At 36.9% G+C, this 22,491-nt stretch overlaps 1 protein-coding gene across 2 annotated transcripts in view; it reads left to right on the forward strand.

Annotated features, from left to right (window-relative positions):
• LOC145266452 (uncharacterized) overlaps nt 1-22,491 on the forward strand; it is a 582,076-nt gene that overhangs the window by 267,769 nt on the left and 291,816 nt on the right. For both annotated transcript variants that reach the window (XM_080122128.1, XM_080122127.1), the window contains exon 18: nt 6,444-6,634. In XM_080122128.1, the coding sequence (XP_079978254.1) occupies nt 6,444-6,634 (191 nt within the window). The remainder of the gene's footprint in view (nt 1-6,443; nt 6,635-22,491) is intronic.

A 22,491-nucleotide genomic window follows, 5' to 3' on the forward strand; every position in this document is an offset into this window, starting at 1 on the left:
CCGGCCACTTAGGGGAATACCTCTTCCCTTTAACTACAGGGTTGGTGGAGCGAAAGTGACCGCTGCTCTCATTTCTTTCCGCCAATCAATATCAACTCTTCACACAAATCGTGTGCCACATAAGTCTGTAATTGCCCAGTCATCCCCTCTACCTCATAGGGGAGCCTGGTCAGTCCTTCCAGGGATAATCGGCCTTGATCCACCTGTGTCAATTCCAGGTCAACCGGACACAAACGTCCCTGGTTGGCCATCTTCTGATAAGCACTGGACTTAACCTGTGTCACCAAGATCCCGACTCTCCTTCAAGATACAGCGAACTTCCACTCGCTTGACCTTTTTCTTCCTCCTTGGTCAACCCCAGGCAACGGCTTCTCTCTCTGCTTCTGCATCAAGGAGTCTTCTCTTTTTCGGGAGCACTCTCTTCGAGAATGGCCTGGCACCTGACAATGCCAACATTTCCTTTTTTGGGCCTCGGGCCACATGACCGAATTGACCACAGGTCCAGCAGTCCTTTATAACATCGGCTCGGACGTCTCTATCCCTTGCCTCTCCCAGAATAGCCGCCAATAACGTCTGCATGGCTCCACTTTCTCTCAGCTTCTCATCAGGGAAGCCTCTCTTGGCCAAACCGGATATCCGCTCCCCCAGGTCAACTATATTCTCTCCATGTTGCTGTCGGATTTGGATCATCTTTCTCATCGCATCGAGGGGAGTCTGCTCCCTAGAGTATTTCCCTTCTAAAGCTGATTGCAATTGCTCCCATTTTAATTAGGGGTGTTCTCTCATCTGTTAACTAATGAACTTTGACACTGATCCCGTAGCGTTTTCATATGCCAATAAGACCACCTCTGTTTCACAGAGGTCATAGCCTGTCTTTTTTTCAGGAGGGTCAAATATATATATATATATAGAGAGAGAGAGAGAGAGAGACAGACAGACAGACAGACAGTCACAGAGAGAGAAGGAAAGAGAGATAGAGAGACAGACAGTCAGACAGAGATAGAAATTGAGAGAGAGAGAGAGAGAAATAAAAAGGAACAAACCGAGTTATGTGTTCATGAACGTTTCGCCTTTATTTCGAGATTTCCTCTGGGTGAATCAGATTAAGAAAACAAAAATACCAGTACAAATATTTGAAATTTTTTCATATACAAAGTGTGACGTTGTTCTATTCCAGAAACGGAAAAAGAGGTTGGAAATTCAAAAAATGAGGGGAGCTTGCGTTCTTAAAGAGAGGGAGATTTTTAATAACATCATATAGTCGTTAATATATTTTTAAAAGATATGAACGCAGTTAATATTCTTTCTGGAAAAAATATGTCTGTTAAAATTCAAATATAGGTGTGTAACAGGAATTCTAGGAAAAGCTTGCTTTTTTATAGAATTCCTAGAATCCAGTTCTTTTAAATTTAGATAACCTCCATACACAGAATATTTTAGATACATTGACGATATTTTAATTTTTCTTCCTGAAAACATGCACATAGATATTCCTCTGGCCTTTGTCAGATGGTTACCGTTACGGGATAGGAACTTGGAATCTCTTAATTGCATTCTTATTTAATTATGGAAGATTTTCCTCTGAAAAGAAAACATTGTTTCTACAAAAAGAAATTTATTGATCTAAAAAACAAATCTGCTGAAATAATATTTCTGCATGCCATTAACCTCTTTCCTACTCAAATCTGCAATTACTGCCATCCATAGTTATCGTCTCACCACGTTTTGGTCAAGTAAACTTCTGGTCGGCTTTGAGTAAGATTGAAACCGCTATCTTCAGACAATTTTCACCTGGAACCATAAAGATTCAACGTCTTTATCCACTGCACTTCGAGGCTCATGGTGCAGTGGATAGAGACGTTAGATCTCTACGGTTCCAGGTGAGAATTGTCTGAAGATAGCAGTATTAATCTTACTCAAAGCCGGCCAGAGGCTTACATGGCCAAAACCTGGTGAAACGACGACAACTATGGATAGCAGTTATTGCTGAGAATGCAGTTAGGAGATTCGGAGTTCCTATCCCATCGCGATTACCATCTGACGAAGGCCAGAGAAATAGTTGGCCGAAACGTCATGTCTTTCTCATATCTACTAAATTCTGTTTACTGCTATGCCTTTTTAGGGGACTTGCCCTTCTTTTTCACTTTCTCATTTGTCTATCTCTCTCTCTCTCTCACTCGCTTGTACAGCAACAATCTATGCGCGTACGTACAGCGACATATCAACCCGTTTCCTCTGTCTACATCCCCATATCTATTCCTGTGGATACAACTTTTTTTAGACTGACGTTTCAGGCAAATACACATTTACATCTTTCCTTCGAGGGGTTGGGAAGAAAATCAACAATGCTTTACATTTTAAGACAAAAATGTCTCAAAACAATACAACAAAACTTAACCCAACCAGGTGACACTGACCCGACAAAGGGAGAAATGAACCGTCCTTAGCTTCCGCCATCCCTCTTCGTCTTAGTTTCATGTCCAAGATTTTTGTTGTTATTTTTCTTTTTGAGTTTGTTTCTTTTTTAATCTTTGCTTTGTGTGCGTTTTTTTTTTTTGCTTTTTTCTTTCTTTCTTTTTTTTTCGTGGTTATGATCACGGCACCATTTATAATGAGACCCGATACTGCACCAACCACACCGGGTGTCGTTAACCTCGTCGGACTGCACCCGATATGACAGGTATTCTTTCGAACGTACGTTGTCCCGTTACAAGTTGACCTGTTGATCGTCTTCCATGGTGGGGCGCTTCGCCTTTCGACCGAATCGTCTCCTATCATGTGTAGTCTCCGGGTACATTAATCACTCCACTGGTCCTTGCAGCTTGCTGCAAAATGAAGAGTCCTCACCACAAACAAACAGAACTCCGGCCTATAACAATAACAAACTATTAATTTAATTACTTCATAACAGCTACTGTCTAAATTGAGGTGACTGACTATAGCAGTGAACGATGTAAGACCAGACAAGTAAAGTTACAGATTTCCCATTAACACAGGCTAGTTAACATCATAACCTCAGGCTCTGAGGGCTCCCAAATCGGGAGCGCTTGACCAGCCTAGCCATTCGGTTTGCTGGCTACAAAGCAACTCTTTTTTTGAATTCCTTTTTCTAAATCCAACCCCTTTTACCCACCTCTCCTTTGGAGAGTGGTTAAAAACACCCTTTCTTTCTTCCTCTTAGAGCTTACCCTTCGTCTCGTTCACTCAACACCTCTCTCTCTCCCTTTCCTGGGAGACCGGGGTGGTTGCTCACACTGATATCTATTTCGCCCAGCACTGTGTGTGTGGTCCTTATCATCTAATGTCACTTCTAATATAACTATCTCTTTTGAGACAATATACCATCTGCTTTGTCTTTAACAGGCCCATAATGACATATCGGCGGTTGGTCCTATTTTCCTAGCTAAGTTTTGCATTTCTCTGCACTCCTCCACCCCATCCCGTCCGATCAAACACCCCCTCACCGCAATATGCACCTCGCTGCATGCATTCATGACACCATCGTGTTATAGTGATATATAGTAGTAGCGAGATTGTACATCTAAAAATAAAAATAGGTTTAAGGCTCTTAAAATTTATAATATAATTTTCTGCAAGGATCCATGGCGTAGTGGATAATGTACTTGGTAAAATTCAGTTGTAAGTTATAAGCAGATTGAAGGGCGACACTGAAACTAAAATTGCAAATTTCTTCGAAGTGTTACTCATTTATGGCTGGCGAAACAAGAGCATGTACCCTCGTGGATTAAATAAAATATTGCATTCAAATTCCGTGCAGATTCCTGATTGCAACAGAAAGATTCCTGATTGCAACAGAAAGATTCCTGATTTCAACAGAAAGATTCCTGATTGCAACAGAAAGATTCCTGATTTCAACAGAAAGATTCCTGATTGCAACAGAAAGATTCCTGATTGCAACAGAAAGATTCCTGATTGCAACAGAAAGATTCCTGATTTCAACAGAAAGATTCCTGATTGCAACAGAAAGATTCCTGATTTCAACAGAAAGATTCCTGATTGCAACAGAAAGATTCCTGATTGCAACAGAAAGATTCCTGATTTTAACAGAAAGATTACTGATTGCAACAGAAAGATTCCTGATTGCAACAGAAAGATTCCTGATTGCAACAGAAAGATTCCTGATTGCAACAGAAAGATTCCTGATTTCAACAATATGCACCTAAAGAAGGTCAAAACATTGTGAAAATAACACTGAAGATGGAAGCAGTAGTTCGTCACATCCGAATGATATGAAAATCCTTTTTTTAATATTGTCGAACTTTTTTACGTTAATTGAAAAATATAGTCATTAGACACCAAGTAAACAAAATACCATGAACTTGAATATGCTCTCAAGACCCCTTAATCTTAAGTGTTTGATTTTAGACCTTTTCTAGAATCAAAATTATGTGATGGATTTTGACCAAAAGTGAAGTGGGTTTTGTTTGCTTAGTTTTAGTATTATACAAAAGGAAAAATAGTGAGTGGAAGCCCATCGTGAAACTTCAGATACCTCCAAATTTTGTCAAATTTTAACAATAGGTATTAAGCATCAATTAATGAATATTCCCACAATTTCAGTTTCTTTGGAATGTTTTAAAATATTTTTTAGGAGAATAATACCGTCATAACCTCGCATTTGAAAATTCAAATATTTCAGATAAGCATTAAATTTAGTTCATAGTCATAGTTTTTTTTTTTTTTTTTTACTTTTATTAACTTTTTTTATGGATCACTTTCTATCGTTCCTCGATCTCCTGACTATCTAGGGGGGAGTCGCCCATAGTATAATGGAATATTTTTATGGAAAACGCCCCAAACAAGGCGTGAAGCCATTTGATGTAAGGAGCTGATAAGAATGAAAAATGATTATGGAAAGGAAAGAAGATACATCTTGACTTTAGTCTTGAAAAGACCAAGCTGCATTACAATGAAGTATCAAAACAGCGAATTGATGAAAACCACTAAAGCAACGAATCAAACGAGCTGTAACAAAAGAAGAAAACAATTCTGAATAACACATAACATCACATCTGTGTGTGTGTGTGAGAGAGAGAGAGAGAGAGAGAGAGTGTGTGTGGGGGAGAGAGAGAGAGAGAAAGTGTGTGTGTGTGTGTGAGAGAGAGAGAGAGAGAGAGAGTGTGTGTGTGTGTGTGTGTGTGTGTGTGAGAGAGAGAGAGAGAGAGAGAGAGAGCTGGCAAAGGAAAAGAAAGGCCAATCAAATTACAGATACGTTTCTGCACTTTTATTTATAACCTTTAAATGGGACAAAGATTCACCAGCTCAAATATGACAACAATACTCTATACATTGTCTGATCGTAAATTTGAAGAGATAAGGAATAGTCCCGGGTGTAAGAAAGTGTTTACAACGATAAATTAACTTTATGAGAGGTAGAAATAGCAATGGATCTAATATGTGAACTCCAAGAAAGATTTCATGCGAAAGAATGACCAAAACGTTTTAGAGTGGATTTCTCCTCAAAGTCAGAGCCATCCATGAGAATCTCAGGAAGAAAACGGACACGTCTACGATTGAAAGACACATATTGAGTCGTAATAAGATTAAACGAAACAAGACATTTCTTACCCGATCCACAAATTTCTTATCGATTTCCAATGAAATGAGAATATTTGATGTCTTTGTTATTGTTTTAACTAATTGATTGATTATTGGAATTATTTGGATTATTCGTTCTACTGTTCACAAGGAACCGTAGAGTAGTGGATACAGTACTTTGTAAAGTTCAGTTGTAAAATTATACTCTCCTGGAGATTGAAGTTCAATCCTCAGTGCGGCAACACTCAAAACACAATTGTGAATTACTTGGGACTTCTAACCAGCCATAGCTGACGGAATGAGCATACTATCTCCGTGGATTAAATAAAGGATTTTGTTAAAAAAATTCTGTGCAGGTTACCAAGTTCGGCAGAAAGATTTTCGAGTTCGACGAGATACACCTGAAGAAGGTTGGAGGTTACATCGGCCAAAATGTTGTGTAAATAAGATGAGAACAGTAGTCCAAAGAATCCAAATAATATGAATACTCAATAACAATTCCCAGATTATTACTGAACTTAAAAGGAGCATCATAGCTCGAATCAGTGAAATGCTAATTAGAGGCAGAGTGTGTCAGAGTTATCGACAATTTGCCGCCATTCCATGTTTATCATTGAATGGCGATAAAATTACGCTGATGAACATGCAAGGCATAGATGAACTTTCATTTGTTCTAGATATGGTTGCATTCTTGAAAAGATTGTGAATCTTATTAACGATTTCAGGGCAAGCATTTTAAGGAGTCACCTTACATAAAATCAAGCACTTGACATGCATAATTTTAAAACAAATCTCTCTGTGTTTTAAACCAAATAAGGCTGGGTCTATACCCTATAAATTAAAAAACAAACCATAAAAATATGTTTCATTTTTTTTAATTGCAGGATGATATTGACAACTGTGCATGGATGGCCTGTAAGAATGGTGGTACATGTTTTAATAAAAAAAGATATGATTATTGTTCCTGTTCTGGCTGGAAAGGGTTATATTGTCAGCTGAAAACAGAAAATTGCGATAGTTCTCCTTGCAAAAATGGTGCACACTGTTACAGTACCTCAACTGACTACTGGTGCAGGTTGGTTTAATTTCTTTTTGATTAAATTCTTAAGGTGTTCAATCTCTGAATTAAATTCTTAAGGTGTTCAATCACTGAATTAAATCTTAAATTGTTCAATCTCTGAATTTAGCAGTGAAAATGCTATTTCAAACTTGCCAGACAACAATCAAGTGTGTCAGCCTCCTCCAAAGAAGTGCAAACACATTTAATAAATTCTCTATCTATATTAAACTTGTCCATGCCTCTTGTAAACGAGAAAGTTAATATATATATATATATATATATATATATATATATATATATATATATATATATATATATATATATATATAGTAATGCTCCATTGCTAAAAGCTTATTCATAAAGTCTAAAGAAATCCTGGTTTTGAAAATTTTCTAACGACATAATGCTTGAAATTGTCGAACTGGACATGGAAACAATTGTAACGTAAATTGAAATGCCACCAACACCTTGTTTTTGCTTACACAGTATATTAATGCTCAATTATAAAATTTGATAATTTTGTAGCTTACTCTTTAAGTCAACCACTTTTGGCTTAAAACTCATTGGTATATGAAAATTTACTGAATTTCACGAACTCAGTATAATTACATATATGTCTCTCTCTCTCTCTCTCTCTCTCTCTCTCTCTCTCTCTCTATATATATATATATATATATATATATATATATATATATATTAATTGTCTGTATTTTGGAGATAAGGTGTTTTTATTTATTGAGATTGTCGGACTGACTTCCTCATCTTGGTTGCTATAGTCACTATGTTTCGGCCGTTTTGCCCTCCGGCCTTCATCAGGTGTTTTGTATCGAACTGGGGAACCGTTTGTTAGGAGTCTCGAACCCAACCCTCTCTGGGTCTCTCTGTTTATTATTTTTACCTCATTCCATAGGGGGCGATGGTCCTCCCTCTCCGTCCAAACATGGTTGGCTGTACCCGATTTTTCTGTCTCCCCTTTAGTTACCGCTTTTCAGTGTTCTTCCACCCTTACTTTAAGGGGGCGGCATGTTTCACCCTTGTAAACCTTTCTGCAACTGCATGGGATGGAGTATATGCAGTTCTTGGTCATGTTCTCCTCCATGCGGGGCTTTACTCGTACCAAGTGTTGTCTGAGTGTTGACTCGCTCTTGAATACCGTCCTGATGTTGTAGGGGGCACATATTCTCTGAATCTTTCGGAGATGCCTCGTACGTATGGTAGGCAGACCGTTGGTGGTTTTTGGGTTTCATTCTCCTCTCTTATACTATTAACCCGTCTGGTGGATAATATGCTATCGGGGTAGTTGTTACGATGGAGGGTATTCTTCAACCTGATATTTTCTTGGTGGTATGTAATGGTGTTGCTACTTATTGTCTCTGCTCAATGTTATAGGCAGCGTGGGATTACATGGTAGCTACGGTAAAATAAAGAAGGACCCAACTTTGAAAACCGAAAGAAAGCTGTATCAAATCCCTACCAAAGACAAGGAACACATCGCTCCGATGAGATATAGACAGCTGGTCCAGCATTACAGTAAGCTACCACATATGTACAGTCTCCCATAGATACACAAAGACGGTATTCCACTCAGACCCATCGGTACAAACCAAATGATAAGCCTAGATGTGGTTAGCCTCTTCACTAAAGTCCCAAATAGTGAGGCACTAGCAGTAATTCAAGACAAACTAGCTGCGGACCTCTCCATACAAGAGCGCACATGTGTACCATTGCCAAACGTAATGGAAATGCTGACATTCTGCATAGAAATAACCTACTTCAGAATGGGTACTGACCTATATCGACAAGAGGAGGGGCTAGATATAGGCTCGCCATTATCACCAGTGATGGCGTACATATACATGGAATACTTCGAAGACATGGCCTTAGGTTCAGCCCCCTTAAAGTCAACCATGTGGCTAAGATACGTTGATGACACCTTCATACTCTGGCCCCATCAGGAAGACATCCAGGCTCTCCTAGACCATGTGAACTCAATAAGATACAGTTCACAATGAAGAAAGAAAAATATAACCAACTGGCCTTCCTTGATATACTCATATCACGCACAGAAGCATGGGTTTAAGACATCCGTATATCGCAAGTCTACCTTCACCGGAAATACCTTAACTTCAACTCCCATGACCCATACAGTATCGAACATGGAATCGCACGCTGCCTACAACATCGAGCAGAGACAATAAGTAGCAACACCATTATATACCACCAAGAAATGGCCAGTTGAAGAATACCCTCCGTCGTAAGAACTACCCCGATAGCATACTATCCACCAGACATATTAATAGTCTGCCTAGCATACATACGAGGCATCTTCGAAAGATTCAGAGAATATGTGCTCCCTACAACATCAGGAGGGTATTCAAGAGTGAGTCAACACTCAGACGACACCTGGTACTAGTGAAGCCCCACATGGAGGAGAACATGACCAAGAACTGCATATACTCCATCCCACGCAGTTACAGAAAGTTTTACAAGGGTGAAACATGCCGCCTCCTTTAAGATGGAAGAACACTGAAAAGCGGTAACTAAAGGGGAGACAGAAAAATCGGGTACAGCCAACCATGTTTGGACGGAGAGGGAGGACCATCGCCCCCTATGGAATGAGGTAAAAATAATAAACAGAGAGACCCACTGGAAAGTTAGAAAACTTAAAGAAACAGCTCACATGCTCGGACATAACAACCTACTGAGCAAACCAAGCGTATAGCTGAATGCAATTTGGACACCTCTAATAGAGAGACAAAACCTTGAATAACAACATAGGTTTAACATTAACAAAAAACAACTAAGAATTGTCCTAGTGACATATGGCGGAGTAGTCCTAGACGTTGTATCAAACGTTTACAGTTACGCAAAGGTGTTGAGTTCAATCCTGAACGAAGGCAGTGAAAAGTAACATTCAAAACAGAGAATCAGCAACTATGTCCCAGAGCCTATCTGGAGCCCGAACACGGTTCCCCCGTAATAATAATAAAGGGTTGGGTTCGAGACTCCTAACAAACGGTTCCCCAGTTCGATACAAAACACCTGAAGAAGGCCGGAGGACAAAACGGCCGAAACATAGTGACTATAACAAACCAAGATGAGGAAGTCAGTCCGACAATCTAAATATATATATATATATATATATATATATATATATATATATATATTGAGATTGTCGGACTGACTTCCTATATATATATATATATATATATATATATATATATATATATATATATATATTTTAATTTTATTTATACAAACATTGAGCACTATTTTGGTAGACACGTGTTGTTTCATTGGATTTACTTCTAGGAAACTAAACTCTACTGGCTATATATATATATATATATATATATATATATATATATATATATATATATATATATATACATATCTATATATATAAAAATGTGAATGTTAGTTCGTTCGGAATGAATTGTCTAAAAAACCACTGGACGGATGGCTTCCACGTTTCGGTATAATATGTTTACTATATCCATGTGTGTTTTTATATATTTCTTTTTAATTATAACATTATACTTAATTTTTCTATGATAAAAAGGTGGATTTCTTTTCACCGAGAGGCCATTTTTTTTATTTAGGGACAATTATTTATCACCGCTTTCTGTCACGTGACCAGTGTTACAATTTAGCGTTTTTCCTGCTATGTCTGGAGATTTGGGTTACAATCTAGCGGGAAATTCTAGAAAATCTGGAGGTATTTGGCACCCACACACCCGCATTAGATTATTAAAAAATAAAGAAAAGTGCTTGAAAATATTCAATGTAAGTAAAAAAAAAAGTAGCATTTATTGCCTTTGGTAACAATTATTTATTGATTATTTGTTTTGTTTTTCACCTTTTTTTTCGACTAACCATTCTTAAATCTCACTATAAAATCGATTTTTCCAAGTACATTTTAGGTGGGGGGGATTCCAACCTCCGAAGTTTGGGTTTGTATTACTGTACACATAGATTTGAAAAAGTTGTCAAAAAAACAAATATATAACAAATAAATGTTATCAAAGGCAAGATAAGTTACTTTTCTGCCAAACTGGATATTTAAATTAACCACACGTGGTCTCAAAATGAATGACGACGCTCAAAGTGTATACACATTTTGACTCCTCCCTTTACTTAAAAATTCACCAAAAATCAGGAAATTAACGAATTTTAATGAAAATTGCAGTATTTTTCAAATAATGATCGCAGAATATAATGAACTAATTATTTTTACTTAACTCTTAGTTAAAATATTTTATTTTGTTTAAACAAAAAATACCTTTACTAAAGTTATGGTTTTCAGTAGTAAATAAAAAACGCAAGAATTTATTTTTGCTTTTTTTAAAGCATCGTAATTTGTAACAATAAAAAATAATTTTTACAGTAACATTACGAAAAAAGCCCCTAAAGTCCGTATTAATGTATTCGATATAACTCGAAGAAAAATGAATTATCGGATACTATTCAGGAAATTAAAGATTCAATTAGATTCCTATTTCAGTCACCTAAATTATTTAGGGTGAAATAAGTTTAGGAATTTATAGCCAAACCTAAATATATATTTTTTTGGTAAATATCCAGATACGCTACTACAGAACACCGACCACTCTAATTTGTTTTTGTTTTTTTTTTGGGGGGGGGAACAAATATATAACAAATAAATGTTATCAAAGGCAAGATAAGTTACTTTTCTGCCAAACTGGATATATTTTTCGTGTTTTTATTCAATGTAACATATTTATTCAGCTCGAAAAACATACAGTGTTTACCGATGTATTTGAAAATTCAAGATGGCGTCTCACACCCTCTTTAACACCGTAGGTTTGGAAAAGGGTGTTATAAATAAAAACCTATACAAAATACGGGTTTGTATTACTGTACACATAGATTCAAAAAGTTGTCAAAAAACAAATATATAACAAATAAATGTTATCAAAGGCAAGATAAGTTACTTTTCTGCCTAACTAAATATATTTTTCGTGTTTTTATTCAATGTAACATATTTATTCAGCTCAAAAAACATAGTGTTTACCGATGTATTCGAAAATACAAGATGGCGTCTCACACCCTCTTTAACACCGTAAGTTTGGAAAAAGGTGTTATAAATAAAAAAAATATATACAAAATACTATTAAAAACCCGCCGAATATATGTCAACATGTCACAGTAACATGTATTGAGCGAGTTTTTAACAGTATTTATCCGGTTTTTTATTTATAACATCTTTTCCCAAACTTACCGTGTTAAAGAGAGAATCAGACTCCATCTTGAATGTTCCAATACATCGGTAAACACTGTATGGTTTTCGAGCTGAATAAACATGTTACATTGAATAAAAACACGAAAAGAAATATCCAGTTAGGTAGAAAAGTTACTTATCTTGCCTTTGATAACATTTATTTGTTATATATTTATTTTTTGACAACTTCTTCGAATCTATGTGTACAGTAATTCAAACCCAACATATTTATTCAGCTCGAAAAACATACAGTGTTTACCGATGACTTGGAAAATTCAAGATGGCGTCTGATTCTCTCTTTAACACGGTAAGTTTGGGAAAAGGTGTTATAAATAAAAAACTATACAAAATACTATTAAAAACCCGCCGAATATATGTCAACCTATGTCACGGTAACATATATTGAGCGAGTTTTTAACAGTATTTTATCTGGGTTGTTATTTATAACACCTTTTTCCAAACTTACCGTGTTAAAGAGAGAATCAGACGCCATCTTGAATTTTCCAATACATCGGTAAACACTGTATGGTTTTCGAGCTGAATAAACATGTTACATTGAATAAAAACAGGAAAAATATATCCAGTTTGGTAGAAAAGTAACTTATCTTGCCTTTGATAACATTTATTTGTTATATATTTGTTTTTTGACAACTTTTTCGAATCTATGTGTACAGTAATAAAAACCCCACCGACCACTCTAATTTGTTTGGGGGGGGGGGGGAATGTGATGTTGGGGCGCGCGCGCGCCCCAACATGACATCACCCCCCCCCAATATACAAAGTAAAATCTTCGGAAAATGTTAAATGGTGTTCTAATTGGTAAATGTCGGTGTGTTACTTACGGAAATTTTGAAAATTCGATGTTCCAGGTAAAAAAAAAAAAAAAAAAAACAGATAAATTAACACCCCCTACTCCAACTTGGTGTGCTTTCCTTTTCTTATTTTATTTCTTTTTTAGCTAATTTTAAATTTAACACCCAAACAGCGCTATAATGTATTTTTGAAAATTAGAAAATTCTATGTCCTGGAAAAAAAAAATCCCCTCCCCCCAACGTAGTTTGCTTGGTGAAGCCGTCGTTTATGCTACAGCGTGCATGCACGTAGCATAAATGGAAGCTGCAAAATGGTGGAAAGAAGTTCGTGGGTTCAGGGGTAAATACTATGCAAACGGTAAATTTGCCCCAAGTTTGACTATCAGATTCGTTGTCAGCGACCTCAATCACCTATACAAAAACAAATTAGAGTGGTCGGTGTTCTGTAGTAGCGTATCTGGATATTTACCTTTTTTTTCTTGCTTAAAAAAATAGCATTAATACAGTAAGTTAGGTAAACTGACTTTTTCGTTTAAAAATGGAATTATTTCCCTTTCGTTATTAACTTTTTAAAAAATTTTTTTTTTTAATAAATATTTTGTGTTTTATATACATAAGGTACAATTGTTGAATATTACTGTTTTGATTATATTCGTTTGGGGGGGGGCACAATTAAAAAATTAAGAAAGATTAAAATGAAGCGAAATTTAAGTTTCCGTTCCATTTTTACAACAACCGTAAAACAGTGCAGCAAGTTTTATCATAATTTATAAGCATATTGAAACACTAAATCAAAATTTTATTTATTTTTTTGCATAATTAATGATGGAAGTATTTTTCTGTTTATTTTCTTAACATCTGTTAAAAAAAAAAAAATAATTTGTACATTCTCTTGAAAAAAAGAATCAAACTTTTCTCTACATTCACATGTGTTCCATTTTAACAAACTGAGCCACAGCAACGCGTGGCTGGGTACAGCTAGTATATATATATATATATATATATATATATATATATATATATATATATATATATATATATATATATATATATATATATATAGTCATCCACATACAGTACTGTTTCGCTGTTTCACAGCTCATTAGTGCGGCTAGATAGGCAACTAAATGGCAGTCAAACTTCTAACCGGCGGCTGCTGTTCGGTTAGTGAATTAACGATGTTTTGACATCGTCCAAATGCCCCCGCTCCATTTGTTTACATTACATTGTTTTCTGAGAAAATTGACCAAGTCCTATCTGCTTATCCTTCAGCTAACATTCACGTATGTGGAGACTTCAATGTTCACAACGTCGAATGGTTGACCCACTCAAACAAGACCAATGATGAGGGGAGGTTTTGTCATTATTTCTCCATTGCCTATGACCTCACTCAGATTGTTCAGGAACCCACCCGTGTGCCCGACAATGATGGCCAGTATGCGAGCCTACTAGACCTTTTTCTCACAACTTGCCCTGAACTATGTTCAGTTTCTGTTCTGTCGCCCCTTGGATCTTCCGACCACTCTGTTGTATCAGTTAAGATAAAAATGAAATGTAATAAGTCCCCAGACGTACCTCTCCATCATACAGTATATCGATACACTAAGGCTGACTGGGATAGCTTCCATAGATTTATAAGTGATCTACCTCTGCATTCCATATTTAAAAAGGATGTGTCCTCTATAGTATTAGACCTGACGGAATGGTTAATTGTAGGTATTGACCGTTTCATACCCTCGAAAAAGTTTCAGCAAAAACCTAACAGCCAGCCATGGTTCTCTCCAGAATGTGCTGCTGCCATTGCGCACAGAAATCACTTTTTTCCACTGTTTCCAACGTAATAGATGTATGGAAACTAAAGCCGCTTTCAGGACTGCCAGCAACCATTGTAAGAAAGTAATAAAGAACGCAAAAGAGTTGTATGCTCAATCTGTTAAGTCAAAAGTAGCTGAGCAGCGGCTTGGTTCCCATCAGTTTTGGCAAATAGCAAACAGAATTCTGAACAGAAGCGTGTGCTCCATCCCAATTATCATCAATGGACCTGAGGTAATCTCATCAGCATCAGACAAAGCCAAACTCTTTGTCAAGAACTTTGCAGCTAATTCTACCCTTTGCGATCAAGGCCGCCAACCTCCAATGTTTCCTCCTGTATCAGAAAACACGCTATGTGATATACGTATATCTGTACGTGATGTTGCCAAGCTAATCAAAAACGATGATTCCAGTAAAGCAACTGGCCCGGACGGTATTCCAATTATAGTACTCAAAAAACTTCAACCTGAACTAGCGCCCATACTTACAAAACTATTTAAACGTTGTCTTAAGGAGAATAGTTTCCCATCTCCCTGGAAAATTTCATCAGTATGCCCTGTATTTAAGAATTCAGGTGATCGCTTATCCCCCTCTCAGTACAGGCCAATAAGTCTCCTGTGCGTCATGAGTAAGTTGCTGGAATCTTTGTTAAATACAGAAGTAATCAACCATCTCAACAAAAATAACCTTCTTAGTGACACTCAATATGGTTTCCGTTCTGCTAGATCTACAGCAGATGTGCTTACAGTTATATCTCATAGGATTAGCAAATCTCTCGATGGAGGCAACCTTTCTAGGGCAATTGCTCTTGACATATCTAAGGCCTTTGATAGGGTATGGCATAAAGGTTTACTTCATAAGATCTCTAGCTATGGTATAGCTGGAAATGTCTTCTCAATTATTAAATCATTTCTTTCTGATAGGTTCATAAGAGTAGTAGTTGAGGGGCAAAAAATCAGAAGCCCACAGTATTAATGCCGGTGTCCCTCAGGGGTCTATCCTGGGCCCAACTCTTTTCCTGATCTTCATTAATGATCTTCCAAATCACATCCTTACATCATTTGTAGACATTTATGCTGACGACATTACCATTTATGGTAGTACATCTAAGACAGTAAATGACCAAGTTCTCTCCAATTCTCTCTCCTCTGATCTTGAGCATGTAGTACAATGGGGTAAAGAATGGCTGGTTACTTTTAATGCATCTAAAACCAAGCTTCTCTCTTTACATCATCAACATTCTGATCCCCATCTGGCATCAATTGAAATGAATGACTCTCGTCTTCAGGAGGCCTCAAGTTTTGACAAGCTTCTGGGCTTGACCATTACTCCTGATCTTAAATGGAACACGTACATCAAATCTGTTGCCAAGGCCGCTGGAAAAATGGTGGGATCTTTCTATCGATCCGGTAGATATCTCACTGCTGATGCTATTCTCTATCTATATAAGAGCCAGGTACGTCCAAGGATGGAATACTGTTGCCACATCTGGGCAGGAGCTGCTAGAAAGGACGTGTCCTGCCTTAATAGAGTTCAAAATAGACTTCGTAGCCTCGTAGGAGATATTCTTTTCTCTTCCTTGCAACCTCTATCTGACAGAAGAGATGTTGCGAGTCTGTCTCTGATGTATCGTTATTTTCATGGAAAGTGTTCGACTGAGCTTCAATCTATAGTCCCCCCTCGCCAAACTTTCACAAGAAACACTCGTCTAGCTGTAAACACTATCAATAATTCCCCCCACTCTTTATCTGTGCCTAAACCTAAACGTAGATTCCATGAACAAAGCTTTTTTATTAGAACTGCACGCCTGTGGAATTGTCTTCCGTTTTCCTGCTTTCCGGCTGACTACAATAAGGTTGTCTTCAAGTCTAACATAAATAAGTTCTTGATGAGCCGTTCCATATAAGTTATCAACTTTACCAAATTTTCATTACTAATGATTATTGTATTGTCCAATTTCTACTGTACACCCTTATCCTTGAGTGGCCTCTTGGCCTTGATAATGTGTTGATGCCTATGAAAAAAAAGAAAAGAAAAATTCCAATGTGAACAAGTTCTAATTGAATCGTCCCCCTAAGTAATCCAAGTTACAAAATTCCCACTGTTTACTTTGCTAAAATCACAATGACTAATGTATACCTATTATCCCTTATCCTCGAGTGGCCTCTGGGCCTTGATAAGCGGTGACACCCATGTAAAAAAAAAAAGAGCGTCGCTTAATAACAAATGGCAGTTTGTATATCACTTCCCAATATGCTATACATATGTGTGTCTAATGTATGCTATATATATATGTGTGTGTAACCTTATTTTCAGTGTCGAGCGTAGTGCAAATATAGATACATATGTACATACAAACACATACACGCATATATATCCAGATATAGATATACCTGCATACATACGTCCACCCATGCATACACATACATATACACATACACACTACCACCCAGATGCACACATACATATATTTGTGCACATAGGCATAGATAAACAAACATATATATATATATATATATATATATATATATATATATATATATATATATATATATGTGTGTGTGTGTGCATTTATATGCATGTATATACATTGTGTATATATAGGTATGTGCGTATGTGGTTGTGTGTATGTATGTGGATATATATATATGTGTGTGTGTGTGTATGTGTGTGTATATGCATATATGCGCGTATATTTGCATATGTATTCACTCTTAACTGACTAAAAACCGTTCATTGTCAAATGAACGAATGAATTTATCGTGGCTGCTACGAACATTTGAAAATAAACCCCTTACTTGCCAAACGCATATGGCACGTATACAAATCCTTTCTCTCTTTCTTTCTCTCTCTCTCTCTCTCTCTCTCTCTCTCGATCTCGGGGAAAATTCGAAACTTCAAAAGTATTTATTTTCAAAAGTCCAGTGAAGAACGGGGAAAACTACTTGCCAATTTTTAGGAAAAAAAAACATTCGAGCGTTAAAATCCACAAACATGGTGTAAAGAAAACTTCGAAAAAGGGTAACAATTCTTGCCGAAAAAGAGATTTTACAAAGACGCCGATAAAAGCCTTATCTTGCTGTCAAAATATCTACAAAAAGCGTAATTACGAGTTAAGACAATTGCGTTGAGAATTATTACTACTGAATCAACGATACAAACTTTCAGTAAGTACATACACACTCTTTTTTATCTCTATAAATACAAGTAATGTTGAAAAAATCTTGTCGCCCTAAAATACATGTCACGAATACGTCTTACGGTTAAAAGGTATTAACGTTGGGAAAAGAAAAAAAAAAACTCACGCAAATGCAGCAAGTAAATGATAGTATATTTTATTTTATAGGCTAAAGGTTTCACAGAAATTAAAAAGACGTCGGAAACGTTTCACTGATCGACGGACTGCACGTCGAAGAAAAAGAAAGAAAAAACGATTTCACGAAGCACGACAAAGTTAACGAGAAAAGGATATTGCACCAAAATAGAAAAGAATAGCCAATATTAAATAAATACGATAAACTCTCTTTCACAGATAAATAACAAATTGCTTTTAAGGAAAAAAGAGGAAAATGTGTAGGATCAACAAGGAATTGAACTCAATACCTACACGTTACGAAAATTGAAAACTGGATAACGTAATCTACGGCTTTCTGTATAAATGCAAACGACGAATTATTTTCTACGGAAAATTGTCGCACGAGGAAATAACTATACGAAAGAAATATTCGTTAAATAACCAGGTACGAATATTGTAAAGTATTTTTTCCTGTAGAGTTAGTACTATAGGAAAAGTAATTCAACGAATTGTGTTGTTTCTGAAAAAACTCATTTTTTCATATTAAGTAATTCGAAACCTTAAAAAAAAAAAAAAAAAAAAACGAAATGGACGATTTTGCAAAACAGATGTTGGAAATGGTAAAATTCCAACACAGCTAACAATTAAAACTTGAACGAAGATTCCGAGAAGAGCAATTTTCAATAGAGAAACAAAACGCTGTGAAGCAACTGACAATAAAAAGCAGATGGAAGACAAGCAGTTAAATTTAATGAAATACTTCGAGGAAAAACAGGAAAGAGAAAAGAAAGTAACAAACAAATATTGGAATTGAAAAAAATACAGAACGAAAAAATATTGGAACTGAAAAAATTACATTTAGGGCAACAAAACCAGTCAGATAAAAAAATGGATTTGATAACGCAAGTTTAAATGAATAAGGACAGCGGAGAAGACACCAGCACAGTTTTCTCTCAAAAATGCGATATGGTCAGCTATTGATACATTTCACTATGTTCCTGAGGAGGACCTAGCGTTTGAGGCATACTTCAGAAGATTTAAAGACCTCTTCAAGATTGAGTTCAGTGCATGGGCGGATCAATAGAAGGTTCGTTTATTGCTACGGAAGTTGGGTGCATCTGAATATAAAAATTCGTGGACTATATTTTACACAGAAAAGCCGACGAATTGTCGTTTGACGAGGCAGTCAAACCGTTAATGGAGTTATACTGTCCAAAAAGAAGCCTTTTCCATAAAAGATGAAAATGCATGAATCTTACTCGTAAGGAGAGTCAGGACTATACGACTTTTGCGTCTATAGTTATTATGCACTGTGACGATTTCAAGTTATCGTCATTAATGGCGGAAATTTCAAGTGCCTAACATTCATACAACGTTTGATAGCCACAAAAGACGCCGATATAAGTCGCCGTGCTCTATATAAATTGGAATTAGAACCTGATTTGACGCTTCAGAAACTGGCTGAAGATTGTCAGCAGTTCGTAGCAATGAAGCAAGATTCTCGAAACATAGAGGAAGCAGGTATCACTCACATTAAAGAGATACACTTGAAAAATAAAGGACAGCCGCCCGCCAGCAATTATCAACCAAAAGGCAAAAAGAACCCTTCACAAAATTATCAGGATAGAAAAAATCCTAGGATCCGTTGTAGAAAATGTGGAGGACCTCATGAGTACAATGCATGTCAGTACCAAAGGAAAATAACGTGTGAGCTATGCAAGCGAGCAGGGCACAAAGTCTTATATTGCAGAGCAAAATAAGCAAAAAAAGAGCTACGTGACAATTTCAAAAATGGACCCCTTAAAGAAGTGAAACTGCAACTAGATTCAGGGTCGGATTTATCAATTATAAATTTTCACACGTGGAAGAGAATACGATGACAAAGACGAATAAAGTAGCAAGATCGGTAACTGGTGAAAAAATAAATTTTGAGGGGAGCTAGTTATTAATGTGTCACTAAATAGAATGACAAAAAGCTAAAAGTCTTCGTTCTAAGGAACGCAACGAACTTATTCGGGACGGATTGGATTCAGGAATTTGAATTATGGGACTTGCCAATGAGTGATTTTTGTTACAAAGTCGCAAACCTAACGACCGAAGCCGACAAATTAAAAAAAAATCTAACAAAAATCTTTCCCAAGTGTAATCTTTGAAAAGCTTGGATGTTGCACAAAAAATAAAAGCGTGATTCAAATTGCTGGTTGAAGCAAAACCAAGATTCAAAATGCCACGGATCCCACTGTTCACTTCGATGGAAAAATTGAAGCAGAAATGGAAAGGCTAGTTAACACTGGGATTTTGACCCCTATTATCTATAGTGAGTGAGCAGCCACTACCATAAATTAAAAGATGTATTAACGTCAGATTTATCCCTGGCTCATTTCAATCCGGAGCAAGATATTATTGTCACAACCGACGCAAATTCTTATGGGATCGTGGCATGTATTTTACACAAGATGCCTAATGGCTCCACTCAGCCGATCGCCTATGCGTCAAAATCTTTACCGCCTGCCGAGAAGAATTACTCCAAAATCGAAAAGGAAGCACTGGAGACCGTATTTGGGGTAACAAAATTCCACCAATTTTTACATGATCATAAATTTAAATTATAAACTGACCATAAGCCGCTTATAACCATCTTTGGCTCTAAAATGGTCTGCCAACTTACACAGCCAAGATATTTCAAAGATGGGGGACCATTCTACTGAATTATGACTTCAGTATGGATTTTCTTACAATTGCGAAGTTATGGCATGCAGACGGATTGTCGCGATTAATCCCGAAATCAAGGGAACCGCTGGAAGACACAGTAATAGTGTTACTACAATGTGAAAAGTACTATATACAAATACTGTGTAATACGATCAAGGAACTACTAGTGACTTTGGAAGATATAATAAGGGAGGCTGAAGAAGATAGCTTCATCAAGAAATGAACCAAAAAATTCAATCGGATGAATCGGCGACAGAAGCTTATTCTATGTGCAATGAGGTACTGTTGTACCTAGAAAGAGTATTAATCCCAGCTACACTACAAAAGAAAATCCTAAAGGATTTCCATACGGGGCACCCTGGCCCTACTCGAATGAAGAGCTTATAAGGTCCTATGTTTACTGGAAGAGCATGGACACTGATATAGAAGGCACAGTAAAGTCGTGTAAGGGATGAGCACTGGCTACAAAAGTGCCCCTAATAAATTTAACCCGTGGCCTAAAGCTAATTATCCATGGTCAAGGATACACGTAGATTACGCAGGTCCACTAGAGGAAATTAATAGCACAAGAGCAATTAGCCAATACCATGCTCCCAGCGGTGGTGGAAAAAAACCTCACTAAAGCTGAAAGAAATGCCGATACCATTCGGCACAACAAACTTTTACTGTGATGTATCGCTAAAACAGCCTCGGCCATATATTTCCCCTAGCATCAGACGACAAGTTTTTCAGCATTTCTACAATTCCTCCCACCCAGGAAAACGCGCCATGGTTAAATTAATAGCGGAACGCTTCATTTGGCCCAATATGAACACGGACACCCGTAATTGGACTAAAACTTGCATTCCGTGCCCCCCTCCAAAGTCCACAGGCACACAAAATCACCGTCAGGAATTTTTTGTGTACCAGATGCTAGATTCACCAATGTTCATATTGACTTAGTTGAACCTTGCCCATCTCAAAAGGACACACACATATCCTTACTCTAGTTGATAGATTCAGCAGATGGCCGATAGCGATAGCAGTAAGAGACACATCAGCCGCAAGCATAGCCAAAGTTATTCTACAGGATTGGAAAGCGACTTTCGGAGTATCCTCGGTAATCACAACGGACAGGGGCGCACAGTTCCAATCAACTCTCTTTGCAGAATTTAATCAATTGTTAGGAACGAAACACATCAAAACGACTGCCTACCACCATTATCCAAACGGTATGGTAGAAAGGTTCCACAGGCAATTGAAGGCTTCTTTGGCTATGAATGAAAACAATGCAGACTGGCCAGACAATTTGCCGCTCATTCTCTTGGCAATTCGTAACATGGTGAAAGAAGACTTACAGAGCACATCTGCAGAATTAGTTTTCGGATCGGTACTGACTTTACTAGGACAGTACTGAGAACACCAGGCAGATATTTCACCACCAACAACTTTTGTGACAGAGTTGAGACATAAAATGTCACAGGTAAAATTTACTCCCACCAGAAAGTCAGACGCAAACATTTTCGTTCCAAATGACATTCATACTTGTAAATATGTTTTCATCAGGAACGACGCTGTCAAAAAACCACTCTGTCCGAATTACTCAGGACCATATCTAGTTTTGGACAGAAGTAAAAAAATGTTCCACCGTTTTAAAAAGAGAAAAAAGACAATATAACAATTGACAAGCTTAAACTTGCATTTATCGACGAACAATTGCATACATCTCTTATAACAATACAAGAAGAAAATAGACCCACACAAAAAAAGAGATTATAAAAAACACCGGCAACAACAAAAACAGGTCGAAAAATACATTAGCCCAAACATTTCAAACAGTACCTAACTTATATATATACATATATATATATATATATAAATATAAATATATATATATATATATATGTATATACGCTTCATATTTTTTTCCGGAATATTGTACGATGTACTTTTCTTCGCACACACACACACACACACACACACACACACACACACATCCACGTACACACAGACACACACA

This window comes from Euprymna scolopes, chromosome 41 (assembly GCF_053919585.1).
Source record: "Euprymna scolopes isolate OS-2025 chromosome 41, ASM5391958v1, whole genome shotgun sequence".
Classification (NCBI taxonomy): domain Eukaryota; kingdom Metazoa; phylum Mollusca; class Cephalopoda; order Sepiida; family Sepiolidae; genus Euprymna; species Euprymna scolopes.